Here is a 15,590-nt window from a genome sequence, read left to right as displayed (position 1 = left end):
AGCTCTTCCTTGGTTTTCCACAGCCCCTGGGGTAAAAACCAGTCCTTATCATGGCCTTCAAGGCTCTCTGTCCTCTGATCCCTGCCAGCCTCTTGAACTTAACTCCCCTTTATCAGTCCTCCAGCCAAAATGCCCTTTTCTCTGCTCCTTAAACAGGCCAGACTCCTTCCTGCCCCAGGGCCTTTGCATGTGCTACTTCTGCCCAAAACACTCTTCCCCTCTCTTTGCTTGACTAACTTATCAAATCTCTATCTGTCAGGTCCTCAGAAACCTTCCATGACGTTCTGTACTGAAGCCAGTCTCTCCAATAGTCTTTCACATGCTGCCCACCCCACCATTGTCCCTGCCTTCAGAGCATTAGTCACAATGGTCGATTTGTTGATCTCCTGTCCCATTCACAGCAGTGTCCCCAAAACCTCATGAGGTCCCTGGCTCGCAGCAGGTATTCCACAGAGGGCCATGGAATGACTATCTTGCATTAAGCCCACTGGGAGACACTCACGTGCAAAGAACTGAGCATAAAGAATTGATTGGCAAAGCTCATCACTCATGCCATCCAGCTGCGGGTCCAGCACAGCAAACTCTCGTGTCTCACAAGAGGGGCTCAGAGAAACAGGCAGCTATGTTCAGGCAATGTGAGAACCCCAGATTAGGGGATGGATGCCCCTCAAGACAGCCCCTCTCCTCTCTCCTCCAGTTCCCTGAACAGCTGTGGCCAAGGCGCCCTCCCTCCCTCCTCCCACCCTTGCTGTTGAGCACATTTCTTGACCGGACTGGACTGGCCAGGCAAATATTTGTCTTAGGGAAATCTAAACACAGCCACAATGACCCGGTTCTGGAAGAGCCGGGGTCTCAAGTGAGGCCAGCCAAAGTGAGCAGGGCGGCCTCCCTTTCATCCGTGGGCATCGAATGGACTAAGGCCTTGCTGGATGCTGGCACTCCTCCGGCTCCAGGATTAGTGGCTTTGCTCCAGGTTTACTGGCTTTGCTTTGCGGGTGGAGTTCGCGGTTCACTGGTCGGAAGTGGGAGTTGCTACTGTTAGACCCATGGGCAGGGACAGCACAGGCCAAGGGCTTTAGAGAAGCACCTGGCAGAGCTGTGCCCTCCCTTCACACGGGTGCCCTCCAATTCCCAGAAGGCCTTGCCCCTGCCAGTAAGAGAGTCCACCACCCCCCACCCAGGCCCAGAGTCACCATCACAGGAGAAAGACCCCTGCCTGCTGCTTCAAGAGGCAACGGGAGAGAAACACTTCTGAGTATGGCCCCTGTGGGCCAACTTTCAGAGTCCCCTTTCCCACCCGACCCTGTGCCAGATGAGAGGCAGAAATGCCTCCCTTGCTCGATCCTACGTGACCCAGCCAGGGCTGGGGCGGGGGAGGGGAGAGCACAGCAAGCCAGGGCTTCTTGCCCCCCAGCCACAAAAAGCACACTCAGTCCAGTACTTCCTATGGTGGCTTTGAAGACACAGATCACAGGCCATCGGAACTTTCAGGGCCCTCGGGTCAAATAAGTCGAACCAGAGAAGACAGGAGACTCCCCGAGGATCACATGCAGCGTGTCCTGGCCCACGGCAGAGCTGTGGTTTACCTCTAGGGCAGCGCAGGGCATGGCAGTGCTAGGCAGGGGCCAGGGCCCAGGCCAGGACAGGCTGAGTGCTCCAGAACCCACATGGCCCAGAGCACCTGGCAACAAGCCCAGAAAACCAGGCCAGGGGACTCCTCTAACTGGCCCAGCCCCCTCCCACTCCCGAAACTGCTGCCACAATTGAAGCCTTGCTCAGAGCAGAAAAACAGATCAGGACCTCCAGGGCTCCCAAAGGGGACCCCATAAGCTAAGAGCCTGGTAGAAGCACTCACAAAATCACACGGCTAATTTCCATAGCAAAGAACAATAAAAAAGATCTTGCCTCCGATCACTGCAGAGAGCCCAAGGAGCAAAAACATGATCCAGGAGATGAGAAATGAAATGCGACATCGGGAGAAACTTCTAGGAATCTTCTAGACGCAGCCAGGCGGCCTGAGCTCCCAGACAGGCCAAGGCTTGGTGCTACGTCCTGGTCCTCCACTCACCTCTCTCCTCCCCAGAAGCGGAGAGAGACTGCAGAGGAGGTGAGGGACGGGGAAGAGGTTAAGTCAATGCCGCCCTTCCCATCCTATGCCAGCCTGTGCTGGGCTTCTCCACTCAAGAGTTTACACAACTGGGGAAATGAAAGTGGATTCCAAGCCACTTAAGCCAGGTCCACCTCCAGTTTCCTTCTGCCAGTCAACAGGACACCTCACAGACCACGAGGCCACCAGCACGTAGCCCGGGAGCTCCGGTACAGTCACGGTCAAGGCCCCAGGGGACTTCTGCGATCTGTAAGCCAAGAGCCATGACTACTGACCCACACGCACACACCCCCCCCGGGGGCATCCACCAGAGACCCAAGCAGGGCCTGGGACGAGGGAAGCAGACAGAAAGCAAGAAGGAACTGCAGATTCTCGGTGCTGGCTGCCCGTCTAGGAGCGTTCAGCCGACCACAGAGTGATAAGTAGGAAGGAAGGCAGGCGCTAGGGAGGTGAGGGGCGGGGTCCTACCGAGCTCCAGGGAGGAAATGCCTGAGTAGCCCTGGGGACACAAGCCGAGTCCCCACAGGTGGGGGTTCCCTGGAAACAGCAGGCCATCCTCTGCCTTACGAGGGCTGCCCCTGGCATCACGTCGGCCTTCTGCGGTCACAACCAGCCTCCACAGACTCAGCATGCAGCCCAGCCTGTGCCCACCGGGGAGCTGATGCACGTGGGAAGGGGGGACTCGGGTCTCCATCGCTAACCGACCTCCTAACGTGTCTACGCACCGGACACTGGGAGCTGTGTCTGGGGAACGAATCACTGTGCTCAGCATCACACCTGTCTTCCAGAACCTCTTAAATTCCCTTCCTGCCTCATGACTTGTACTAGCTAAAAGCAAATGAACCCAGGAGCGGTAGAAACTGACAGTGAGGCAGGTCCGCTGAGCGGAGGACTTGCTATGATCTTCATCTCACGCAAGGCCCCAGACACGGGATTCACCGAGTGCCCATGCCTTGTGTGTACAATTATGATTACTTCTCACTGCAAGCTTGACAGCGGTGTCAGCCGCATTTGGGAGGCTGGAAAGTAGGCTCAGGTCAAATGACCTGCTCAACATCACCCTCACAAGGAAGCAGAGGGGAGCCCATGTCTGCCGGACCCAAAACCCACATCCTAACCACCAGGCCAGTGCTTCTCAGCTGGGGCTGATCCTGCCTGATGGAGCGCCAGGCAATGTCTAGGAGGGCCCCCACAGAGAATGACTTGGCCCCATGTCAGCAGTGACCAGGCTGAGAAACCCCGCACTAGCCCACATTGCCTCCTCATGCAAAACAGCCAGAGTCTTGGGGAAACGCAGAAAGGTAGGGGGTGGCAGGGGGTGGCAGGTATCTTCCCAGACCTATGACATTGTCGGAAATTTGGGAACCTCTGCAACAACCCCACAGATCAGGGCTCCTAAGGCCACATCCCTTACCTTCTCCAACCTTCTGTGTTCTCGTGGTCCAGGCGGAGCTTCTTAACCTTCCGCATTAACCACTCGGCTGACCTCAAGAGGGTGGGGAAGCCTGTGAGCAGAGAGACCCCAGGGCTGCAACTCCCAGCAGTCTGGGAGTGCCCGCTCTCGGCCCTCCTCCCCTTCCCATTTCTCCAGGGACACCCAATGCCAAGGGCATTCTGATGAGGCCCTGCCCAGAAATTCGAGAGTGTGCCTGGCCTTTGCCAGAATACAGCATCTTTTTTGTCATGTAGGTGCAGTCCTCCCAAGGCGAGAAGTCCCTGAGAAGAGGGCAGTTTCAAATAACGCCAAGGACCCCATCCTTGGTGCTCACCAGAAACTGAATAATCCCTAGTTTCCCACTGTGGCCACTCCCTGATGGCCTTCCTGACCTCACCTTCTCCCCTTGCCCTTGACCATGATCTCCAGCCACGCTGGCCTTACTCTCCCCTACACACACCAACTCTTTTTCACCTCAGAGCCTTTGCTCTCGCCAGTCCTGCTGCTTGGGATGCCCTCCCCTGCTTTCTGTATGACCTGCCCCCTCTTCTCCTCCATGTTCCAGTATCATCTCTTTAGAGGTCTTTCCTGGCACCCAGTCCAAAGTCGCTGCTTTGTCACCCCCACACAACACCTGGTCCTCCTGTAGAGCACTGAGTCTGGGACAGTGGTTCTCAAGGGGGATGACTCTGCCCCCCCCCCCGGCAATGTCTGGGGACATCTGTGGTCATCACAACTGCGGGTGCTCCAGGCACTGAGTGTGCAGATGAGGAGGAATTCTGCGCTCTTTATTTGGGGGAACAATTGAGTAAGATCCTTAGGCCGTCCCTAGGCACTAGAATAAATCTCTGATGGGTCAGACAGTATAACCCCAGCATCTGTGAGTCACCTCCTCTCTCCCTCCCACTTAGTTCACATATTTAAATGGTGCAACATCCTAGGACCTCAGTAGGTCAAATGATTATGGAATATAGAGTCTCTTGGGGGTCAACTGAATCCCCTAACCCAGTGGGTCTCAGCCAGGGCCAATGCTGCTCCCAGGAGCCATTTCTGGTTGTCACGACTGGAAGGCATGGTGCTGGCTTGCAGACCAGGAAGGCTGCTAGGCATCCCACAGTGCACAGGACACCCACCTCCACTCCCCACTGCAAAGAATGATCTGGGTGTTGAAGCTGAACACCCCAGCTCTGGGTGAGTGAGCACTCTTCCCTGGGATGTCAGCTCCAGGGGGTCAGGCCTACATCTGTCCTGTTCCTTCTGTATCCACGGAGCCCAGAACCATGTCTGGCACACACGAAGTGTTTTTGGTCAAATTAATGAGTCCCTGTGCTCCCTTGAATGCTGTCTAAAGTCAAAGGGAGCCCTCGTTTGGTCAGCAACCAAACACCTTTTTGAGGAGCCAGGCCCCTGGGTGGGCAGGTACCCAGATGCTTCAAGAAAAAGAAAGCAGCGCGTGGCCCCAGGACTGAGATTGTAGGAGAGAGATGAAGCAAAATGTCACCATAAGCAGCACTGGTCTCACTCTCCGTCCTGTGGTGAAAAGAGGGGCCGCTGTTGTCAGAGATACGGGGTTCAAAGCCCGGCTCTACAACTTCTGGTCTCTGGGACCTTGAGAAGCCACCTAACCTCTCAGTGAGGTTGAGTTAGGTTAAGTTTAACCTCTCAGTTAAATTGTGCCTCAATTTCCCAGGCTACTTAAGACGGTACCTACATCAAGGGCTGCTGTCAGAATTAAGTGCTCAAGTAAAATCCCAGATGTGGCAGAACCTACATGACAGCTAATACTATCAACTAAACGAGTTGCTGAAAATCATCCTGCCATGGGGAGAATTGGACCAAAGCTCCCTTTAGAGTCAGGATCCCCATCAAATGCTGACTGAGCGCCAGGCATCGTGTTTAGGTGCGTGGGGCGGATGCAGCCACACCTTCGCCAGATCCAGCTACAGTCAACATTCCCCGTTTCTCCCACAATCTTCCAGGGGGTTCTTACTGGGGCAGCTGGAGGGAGATGCTGGATGGAAAGAAAAGTCTCCAACAAAGGCGCATAAAGCCACAGACACTGGCCTGGGTCTCAGCCAACCACCCGAGAGGGCACTGACCTCAGGGTTGTAGAAAACCACTTCCTGCAGACTTCTGTATCCTGGAGCATGCAAATGAATCCCACCAGCCCACACACCAGCCACCATGGTCACCCCACCCCAGCACAACTGACCTTCTAGAGGGTCCAGAAAGCCTCCATTCCGGCTGCAGCTGTGGGACACAGACCTGGACAGAACGAACGTGTCATTAATGTAGCAGGTTAATGGAGGGACTGGCTAACAACTTGCTCTCCTTCCATGCGGGAGTCCTGATTGTCCAGGCTGATTCGCTCTACCTGAACGGGTTCTAGAGCTACCTCACAGCCCTGCAGTGCTGTCTGCATGCCCTGAGCTGCAGCCGGGAGAAAAGACCTCCCATCTGGCCTAATTCTCCCAGGAACCAGTCAAGGACTACACCACAGCGCAGACCTCCAGGGCTTCAGTCCCAGCTCCTGGAAAGCACGTTGGTTCTTGCCACTGAGACAAGTGACTTCCTCACGGTGGGGGGCGGGAGAACGGCAGTGGTGGGGAGGGGAGGGGAGGGAACGGGGCACTTCTGATGGCTCAGCTGCAGCATGGATGGGGAAGTGTCAAGGCTGGTCTAAAGCTGCGTGGGAAGAAGGTGGGCGGCTGGACCGGGCCAGGAGGGAGGCTGAGAGAAGGGGCTGGCTCTTGTGGGGGTGTGGGCTGGGGGAGGCCAAGCGCTGGGGAGGGGTATGGAGGTGGCCTCCGCTCTCAAACAGAGAGCTTGTGTTTGCATGGGGAGGGGACCTCCAGAGCCTGCGGGTAAGGAGAGCGTTGTGGGTGCGGCCACTCCCGGAAGGGACCACAGCCAGGTGGCTTGGGCAGCGACGGGACGAGCGGGAGGCTGGACCGGGGAGAGGCGGGGAGGTGGCCAGGCCACCGCAGGAGGCGGGAGGGGCAGAAGGGCTGACGAGGGCCCAGGGACTGAGGGGAAACCAAGGCGGGAGCCCGCAACAGGGCCGGGGTGCGGGGAGGCCGGGGCAGAGGGCACCCGAGAAGCCGGTCAATGGCGGGTCCAGAGTCAGGGCTGAGGTGGGGCCAGTCAATGGCGGGCTCGGGGTCGCGGCCGAGGCGGGACAGGGCGCGCGGGCGCTGCTCACCGGGCTCCGGGCCGGCGCGGAGTGGCGGCCGGGCTGGGCAGGGCGTCCCGGGGCCGAAGGGGCCTCACACTAGAGGCTCCATGCCCGGGACTACGGCCCCGGAAGTGGCGGGCGCGGGGCACAGCAGCAGCGGCGGACACGGGGGAGCCGGCGGCTCGGGCCCCTTTGACCCGGAAGCTGAGCGGCCCAGGCGGCGGACTACGATTGGCCACCGCCCGGGCGGTACCAAGGGGCCTACGGCGCTTGGGGGGAACGCGCTGGTGCGGCTCTTGCGGCCAGAGGCTCGGAATTTCCCTGGGGCGGCATCTTCCGGTGCAGGGAGGGACGCTGGGGAGAAACACCCCCATACAATTTGGTATCATCCAGCCAGATCCATAATACTTCTACTAATGGTGGGCCGGGAACACGAATTCCCGCAGAGCGTTGGTGGTATAGTGGTTAGCATAGCTGCCTTCCAAGCAGTTGACCCGGGTTCGATTCCCGGCCAACGCAAGCAAGGGTATTGGTTTTTGAAGTTATCCCATTTAAATTTTCCTGATTAAAATCTCCCAACTGGAATTTTTTATTACCTTGAAGTAACTTTTAAAACGACAGGCGAGATCTAAAAACCACGGAACAAGAATCTGTATGGTATTTACTCCGGAGTAAGCTTCACTATTCTCCAATGAGGGAAAACTCAAGTGTGTTTCCGCTCGGGATCGAACCGAGGACCTTTCGCGTGTGAGGCGAACGTGATAACCGCTACACTACGGAAACCAACAGAAGGCGTGGCTTGGGGGTCCCTATAGAGCGCGCGGTGTTGGGGATTCCCGCGCTTCCGGAGCCGGTGGCCCTCCAAGAAGCGCCACCGGCGCACGCATGTCCTTGTTACGCCGCCTCAATACAGAGCTAACTTGTCAGCATTTTAAACCAGGCTTTTCTTTTCTTTTCTTTTCTTTTTTTTTAGAGCTAGGAGGAGGACAGGAAGGTAATGGCAAGAATTTAGGGCCACATTCCTGTATAATCTGCCCCCTCCAAGACCAAGATTAGAGTAAGGAGAGCGAGGCAGTGGCCTCAGCTTCAGACATTGAGGGGGTGCCAAAAACGCAATAATCAAGGTAAATGTATTTTAATGCAATATTCCAAAATATCCTAGCAGTGACTCCATAATGAACAATATATCAAAACTACAAATCGAGACAGGTTTGGGCAGTGCCTTGCCATGTCGTAGTGGGGTCCGAGACAAGATCAGGAATGTGGGCCCCTCTATACCTGTTTTAGTGTATTTTTGAAAGGCCGTTTCGCCGCACAGCATCTTCGAGAAAATACTGAAACTTAAAAGCAAATGTATTATGATTCAAAGCATTAAGAACTTACCGTAATGTCACTTTTCTGCGTTTAATGGAAACAGACGTCAATCACATTTTCAACATTTACTTCTGGGGAAAAATTAACCATGGGAAATTACGTAAAACACGTGTGGAGAAGGCACACATTTTTCCTTCTGCCTCAGAGCCCGATAGGGCTCAGCGGTGCACTGTCACGGCCACAAAGCATGAAGACCTTCTATATTTGTTTGCCCCTGCTACTGTGACAAAGGACCACAGACAGTGGCTGCAAAAAACCACAAGCTTACTGTATACAGCTTTGGAGACAGGAGTCTAAACATTGGTCCAGAGTGGCTAAAACCCAGGTGTGGGCAGGGCTCGCTGCTGGAGGCTCTGGGGAGAACCGCTTGCCCTGCCTTTCCCATCACCCCCGCCTCTGGTTCTTTTGGTGCCTCTCCTGCTTTGATTTGGACCTTCCGGCCTCTCTCTTGTGACTACATGAAGCCTACCCAGATATGCAAAATAGGTTCTCCATCTTGAGATCCTTATTGCATGTGCAAGGTCTCGTTTGCCATGTGGGAGAGCAGAGTCACAGGTTCTGGGGGTTAGGATGTGGACTTTGGAGGAGGGCATTATTCTTCTCCCCTTATTGGACATCATTCCCTAACATCCTTTTTGACAGCAGTATAGTATTTCGTTCATTCATTCATTCATTCATTCATTCACTGAACAATGATTTACTGACCACCTACTCTACAAAGCGGGACAGGGCAGCAGTCCAGCTGTCCTGGGGGTGGTGATGAGTGGGCTAATTTGAGGGAAACTTAGAAGCTCCTCATGCTGCTCTGGCCAAAGCTTCCAAACCACCTCTCCAGACACCTCCTCCACCTCCCCTTCCCTCCCTCGTTGCCCAGGCGTGGCCCTCGGGCCTCTTCCCTCCACACATGCACCCCTCCCTGGCGGCCTAGTCCTCTTTCAGGGTTCAAACCCCATCTACATCTGGTGGACACCCACGGTCCTGACTGCACCTGGGCCTCCCCTGAGCTCTAGATGGGGGTCTGGCTGACCCTCAATGTGTCCACGCAGGGTGTGGGGGGTGTCATGGCCATCCCAAACTTATCCATGGTCCCAACGAGCTCCCTACTTTTCCAGAACCTGCTCGCTATGGACTGAGTATTTGTGTCCCCCCCAAATCCATATGTTGAAACCTACCCCCTAAGGCGATAGTATGGGGGGGGGTCTTTGAGAAGAGCTTAGGTCATGAGGGTGGAGCCCCCATGAATAGCATGAGTGCCCTTATGAGAGAGGCCCCAGAGGGCTCCCTGTCCTTTCTGCCCTGTGAGCCCCTGGGGAGAGGACAGTGGTCAGTGACCCGGGAAGAGGCCCTCACCCGACACAGAACCTGCCAGCGCCTTGAACTTGGACTCCCAGCCTCCAGAACCGTGAGAAATAAATGTTTGCTGTTTATAAAACACAGTCTGTGGTAGTTTGTAGTAGGAGCCTGGCCAGACTAAGATATTGCTCCTTCCTCCATCCCCCCGACCGAGGTGAGGACAGCTCCTTTCTTCCAAATGCTCAGCCAGAACCTGGGAGCTGCCCGGGACTCCTTGCTCCCCCACCCACATCCAATCACTCAACAAATCCAATGAGCACTGCTTTCAAAACACATCCAAAATCTGATGGCTTCTTCCCCACTGCATGGCCATCTCCCTGGTCCATCCCATCACCACCATGCTGTGCCTGTCCCCTCTGCCCTGTGCCCTGGCTCATGTCCTTGCCTTCACAGTCCGTCCTCTCTGCAGTGGCCACCAGAGGGTACCTGTGAGCCCTTGCGTCAGATCCAGGCCTCCTCTGCCCAAAGCCCTTCAGGGCTCCCACCTTCCTGGGTAAAAGCCCGCATCATCCCTGAGGGCCGCACAGCCCTGCAAGATGATCCATGCTGGTCCCCTCCCTGCCCTCACTTCTCTCCCCTTCGCCCAGCCTGCTCCAGACACACAGCGCCCCCCCACCCCGTTCCTCCAATTGCCAGGCAGGGCCCTGCCCCAGGACCTTTGCATGGGCTGTGCCCTCTGGCACAGGCATTTTCAGGGCTCATTACCTCTCCTCCTCTAATTCTTGAGTTCAATGTTACCTCCTCAGAGGAAACTTCCCTGAGTTCCCCCCACCTTGGCATTCACAAATTCAGTTTTGATCACTTCACCATGTTCTTTCAGTGGCTTATTAGTCTCTGAAACCATCCCATTTGTAGCTTTATTTCCTTGTCTCTCTTCTGTCTCCTCCACTGGAGTAAGGACTCCACCAGTGCAGGGTTTGCTTGCTTGTTTGTTTGAATCTATTTTGTTACCTATGTGTCACTATGGGGTCAGTAAACATTTCTTGAAATTATGAACAAATGAGAGTTGGCCAGAGTAGAAAAGGCCTAGGAATGGGAACGGAGTAATACGGGTGGGCTTCCTGATGGAGGAGGAGTAGCTCAGAAAACATGTCATCTTGGGGCGCCTGGGTGGCACAGTGGTTAAGCGTCTGCCTTCGGCTCAGGGCGTGATCCCGGTGTTCTGGGATCGAGCCCCACATCAGGCTCCTCCACTAGGAGCCTGCTTCTTCCTCTCCCACTCCCCCTGCTTGTGTTCCCTCTCTCGCTGGCTGTCTCTATCTCTGTCGAATAAAACAAAATAAAATCTTAAAAAAAAAAAAAATGTCATCTCCCCCGTGAACCCCATCAAGGCCTGAGAGCTCATTCATCTGCCAAAACCAAACCAAACACAAACAGACAAAAACTCCTTTAAAATGATTGGGGGCAGCCGATGCGCTGGGTGACACCCCGTTGCTCCCCCTCTCAGCCTGGGTTTGCCAGCAAGGTCCTGCAGGTGAACTGGGGGAGTCTCAGAGGTGGCCCAGGCTGAAAGGACGATACTTCCTTCTCTCCACCAGGTGTCAGCAGGAACACGACCACCAGGAGTCATGCATTGTCCCGTGCCTCCCAAAACCTGCCGCCCCTCCCGCTGCCCTAACCACTCTCCCTTCCAGTCCCACTCTGAGCCCCAGACCTCAGCATCTCAAAGTCAGACACTCCACTCCCTCAACACACACCCCAGCATTTGCAGGAGTGTCCATGTCCCCAAGCAGGCCACCACGGCAGGCAGGATTGCTGACCTGTCCTACCAGGTGTCTACCCATTCCAGGAGTTGGAGGGAGGAAGTGGAAAGAGAAAAGAAAGAAGGGAAGCAGAGAGGGATTCAGTATTTCCAGTCTGGGAAATGTCTGTTGCAAAGGCTGGCTGCATCAGATCCCTTTGGATGTCTGAGAATAACATGCAGGAGATAATGGAAATTCGTGCTGGGAAACATTCTAAGGAAATGTCACACTTTAAACTCATTTACTCCGCCCAACACCCCCACGATACGGGCACTATCAGCAGCAGCTTCCCCCTTTTAATGATGAGGAAACCGAGGCACAAAGAGGTTAAGTAACTTGCCCGAGGTCACACAGCTTATAGTAATGAGAGTCGAGATCCGAAGGCCAGGGCATGAAAAGGCCATTGAAACTGAACCAGCCATTAGAAGATCCGCCCTGAGCCTTATCAGGGTCATGAGTATATTAAGACATATGGGTCTGATGGGTTTCCAGGCAAAAGAACAGAGACAGCCCAAATGTGCCCCCACAGTTTGGGGGAGCCATGAAATGAATAAGGAGGCCCTCCATCTTCTGACCTGGGGCAATTTGGGTAGTCGTATGTCCTACCCCACCATTTATAGAGATCACCATCCGAAAAGGATACAAACAGATATAAATATGTCTGGGTGTATGCACAGAGTATCCCTGGAAGGGATTGGTGAAATGGGTCGCAAAAATGGCTGGCTATGGCCTTTGGGTGAGCACGGGGGGGGGGGGCTGAATTTCCACTCACACACTTCTATTCAAGTTGAGTTTCTATTTCGTACAGAAAAGCATGTAGGGCAATAGAATAATGGCTTTAATACAACACCCTCTTTTTTTTTTTTTTTTACAACACATTTGGATAAAGAATGCCCTCCCCGCATTTGGCAGCACTAGGGAGAGAGCAAAGGGAGTGTGCCCATGGAAAGCCCCCGCTCTGAAGCATTACAGTTAAAAAGGGCTAATGAGGGGCGCCTGGGTGGCGCAGTCGTTAAGTATCTGCCTTCGGCTCAGGGTGTGATCCCAGAGTCCTGGGATCGAGTCCCACATCAGGCTCCTCCACTGGGATCCTGCTTCTTCCTCTCCCACTCCCCCTGCTTGTGTTCCCTCTCTCGCTGGCTGTCTCTCTCTGTCAAATAAATAAATAATCTTAAAAAAAAAAAAAGGCTAACGACACATGGGTCTGGCTGTTCTCCCTCGCATGGGCAAAGACGGGGTAGGACTCACACTTGGAGAAGTGCCGGAATCCAGTAGGAGACACCCCTGCGGGTAGCCTCTGGCAATCCCTGGACCAGACTGCCTTGCACAGAAGTGAAGTTCAAGGGAACCAAGATAACTTAAGATAAAGGCCACTGGACCTTTCCAAATGGGTGGGAGAAAAGCTTCGCTTACACCCTTTTGCCCTGTCGAATTTTTGATGAACCAAGTGTTAATTTCATAATTAAAACCCATTAAAAAATGCCAAGAATATAGAGTATTTGCTTCAAATTGTTTGAAAGATATATTGAGACATTTGTGATAGAATCCATATCCTCTGTGAGCTGGCACTTTCTCGATGAAAGATTAGTAAAGAAATAATGATAGTTAACAGATTAGATAGTGATGGTTAAGGTGCTGGGTCTTGAACTAGGTGTTTTAATCACTTCTTTATCATAACTGACCCTATGGGAGTCGAGATTCTCATTATCCCCATTTTACAGATGGGGAGAGTAAGGCTGAGAGGTCCAAGTGACTTAAGGAGCTGTTCACGAACAGTCTCACTCATTTCACCCCCACACCCGCCCCATGCAATAGTGCTATTTCCATAAGAGGAATTTTTGCTATTGACAAACACTTAAAAATTAAATTGTTTGTTTCTTCAGTGTCAGAACGGCAATACTCCTGTTTATTCTCAAAACCACGTCGGCACTACTTTGACTCCCCCAGAAGGTTTGCAGTAGCTGGGAATTTCCACTCCATGTTACCGTTGCAAATTTCATTGATTTATGAAATGATGCCTTTTGTCTGCAACCCCTCACAATTCCTGCCACCTGGGGGGGTCCCTTAAATTCTGTCTCGCACACGATTATAATAGGTAATACCTACCGAAGACCCTCTGGGCGCTGGGCACTCTTCCAATGGATCTCGTCCTCTCAACAGCGCTGTAAGGTGGAATTACTGATCCCCTCTGTGTGGTTGGCAGGGGCTGCAGAAGGGAGAGACTGGCGGACTTGCATGGAGGAGACTTTCCCCTGCCTCCTTCCTTCCATCACTGCCCCTCACCTCCTTGCATCTCGAGGCCACTGCATTGTTCGGGGATATTCTTAGCTCTGTACAATCAAACCAGCGCAGTCTGAAGGCTAAATGTAGGGACAGATGGGAAGTCAGAACGGGAGTGATGGAGAGACTGGAGAAAACTCCTCTTGGTCCCTATGTCTGTCTCTCCACATCCCCACCCCCGAGAACCTGCTGGAATTTCCCCAAGACTGGGTTTCTCGCTCATGCTCTCGTGGTGAGCCTGGTAAACTGAACCTCACTGTGTGATGCTGGGCAGGTGGCTTTCCCTCCCTGAGCCTCAACGTCCTCATCTGTGAAATGGGGATGATAATAGTGCTATCTCCTGGAGGGTAATGGCGGGGGTGGGGGGAATGACATAAACAAAGGGCAAACCGTGGGACTTGGCACATAGTAGGTGCTCAATCCAGAGTGTCCGTGGCCATTTTTATTTGGCCCCAGGCTCCTCCAGGTGGGGCCACTGGTATGAGTTCTGCCATCGATGGGAAGTGTCATCACACAGACACTTCTCAGTGCCTCAGATGCAACGTGAGGATTCTCTCCCTGACGCTCACCCCGAGCCCACCATGAAGAAGAATCTGCTATCCAGCCGTCCACACGGCCAGATCACCGGGACACAACTCCCACTAAACAGCTTCCACCGAGTTATCCAGTTCCTCCACTGCATGCTCTCCATGCACCAGATCTACTTGCCCAACTCACTCCTGCAGGGTCCATAACAAATAAAGAGCACCGAGGCGCCAACAAGCACAGTCTGTCTGCAGCCACCTGTGATATTAGGCAAGACGGGTCCTGCCCTGACCTTGGTTTTCTCATCTGAATAACGGGGTTCACAGCAGCACCTGCCTCCTGCATGCTAAATGTGCAGTGATGCTGGGAAGGGCTTCCTGCGTCCAGCAGCTGGCACCAAGCAAGTCAGTGGGGCTGAGGGCCTTGCTGTTTCCCTGTTGTTCAGCCAGCCCCCCCCTCCCAAACTGCCCCTTGGCCATGTCCCATCTCCCTTCAGGGGTCTTCTCCCCAGAGAAGGGTTTCAGTTTCTCCCCAGCATGGCCCAGGTGGCTCACTTGTTGCACTGTCTGCAATGCACAGCTTGTGGTGTGCAGGAAAGACATTAATTCTATGAATGAATGGACTCCTTCTAGAAATTTCTCTCCTTTGAGGAAGTAAGGCCGACTTTCCCAAGAGACCACTGCCTTCACTCCATATCAGTAAGGCTTCACAGCTTAGCTGTGAGAAGCTCACGCGCTGGAGCCAGAGGGTCCCGGTTCACGTCTCAGCCTTGCCACTTAACTGTGCTGTGACAGTAGACCAGCTACCGTCCCTCTCTGTGCTTCAGGCTCTCACTCGGGAGGTCTGGCAGGTGGGAAGGGTTTAACGAGTTCATCCTCATAAAGAGCAGGCTTACTGAGCCTCAGTCTCATGTGCCAGCTTGGCTGGGCCATGGGATGCCCAGATATCTGGTAGACCCTTAGCTCCTTCCTACATCCTCTCTTCTCCCTCTGCTCACCCCAGTGACAACCCTCTTGTTGGTCCCTTGACCACCCCCCCCCAGCTCTGTGAACCAAGGAGCCCTGCGTGTTATTCCCTTCGGGTCCCCCTTTCAGAGCAGGCCAGCTCTGTCAGCAGGACGCTGACCCACCTGCAACACACCCCCAAACCCCACCACAAAATGACCTTGAATTTGGGGTGGAGTAAAGAGACAGAGTGCAAGAGGGAGGCAGGGCGACTAGAGGGAGGGATCCACCGGTTAGTGTCTCGGGCATTGAGGAGGGGTCGGTTTGAGCAGGCCACACAGGCGGACAGCAGTTCCTGTGCCCCAGTGCTATATAAGCTTTTCCTAGATGGCAAAACTGAGGCTCGCAGGCCTTTCTGCTCTTTCGTGGTGCCCTCTGCTGGCAGGGGGAAGGGAGGTCTCCGGAGCAGACACGGGGGGGGCAGCTGAGACAAAGCAGGGTAGGGGTCTGTTTATCAGCTCTAGCCCCTGTCTCCAGGCTGAATTAGACCAAATGACAGCAGCCTGCTCTTAAAGACAGTGGGCTCCGGGCATTGTCTCCAGATCGAGCTGGCGGCAGCAGGGAGGGGGCCGAGGGCTGGGGGGGGGCTCTCAAC

General features: G+C 54.2%; 1 protein-coding gene and 2 non-coding genes across 5 annotated transcripts in view; 1 reads left to right on the top strand and 2 right to left on the bottom strand.

Moving 5' to 3' along the window:
- DPP9 (dipeptidyl peptidase 9) overlaps nt 1–6,904 on the bottom strand; it is a 50,628-nt gene extending 43,724 nt beyond the window's left edge. Inside the window, exons 1-3 of one of the 3 annotated variants that reach the window (XM_040629542.1) lie at nt 6,745–6,904; nt 5,755–5,807; nt 3,522–3,612 (exon numbers count right to left, since the gene is read on the bottom strand). In XM_040629542.1, coding sequence (XP_040485476.1) covers nt 3,522–3,577 — 56 coding nt within the window. In that variant the 5' untranslated portion in view covers nt 3,578–3,612; nt 5,755–5,807; nt 6,745–6,904. Of the gene's footprint in view, nt 1–3,521; nt 3,613–5,754; nt 5,815–6,744 lie in introns of those variants that run through there. The other 2 variants (XM_040629541.1, XM_040629543.1) reach the window with 2 other exon arrangements.
- Nucleotides 6,905–7,164: 260 nt separating this feature from the next.
- TRNAG-UCC lies at nt 7,165–7,236 on the top strand. The gene has a single exon. It is a non-coding gene; the product is annotated as a tRNA-Gly (tRNA).
- Nucleotides 7,237–7,427: 191 nt separating this feature from the next.
- Nucleotides 7,428–7,500, bottom strand: TRNAV-CAC. The gene has a single exon. It is a non-coding gene; the product is annotated as a tRNA-Val (tRNA).
- Between the last annotated feature and the right edge of the window lie 8,090 nt (nt 7,501–15,590).

Source organism: Ursus maritimus, unplaced genomic scaffold, assembly GCF_017311325.1.
Source record: "Ursus maritimus isolate PB19 unplaced genomic scaffold, ASM1731132v1 scaffold_14, whole genome shotgun sequence".
In the NCBI taxonomy this organism is placed as follows: domain Eukaryota; kingdom Metazoa; phylum Chordata; class Mammalia; order Carnivora; family Ursidae; genus Ursus; species Ursus maritimus.
Note: the sequence above shows the minus strand (reverse complement) of the source record. Positions and strands in the feature narration are given on the sequence as shown.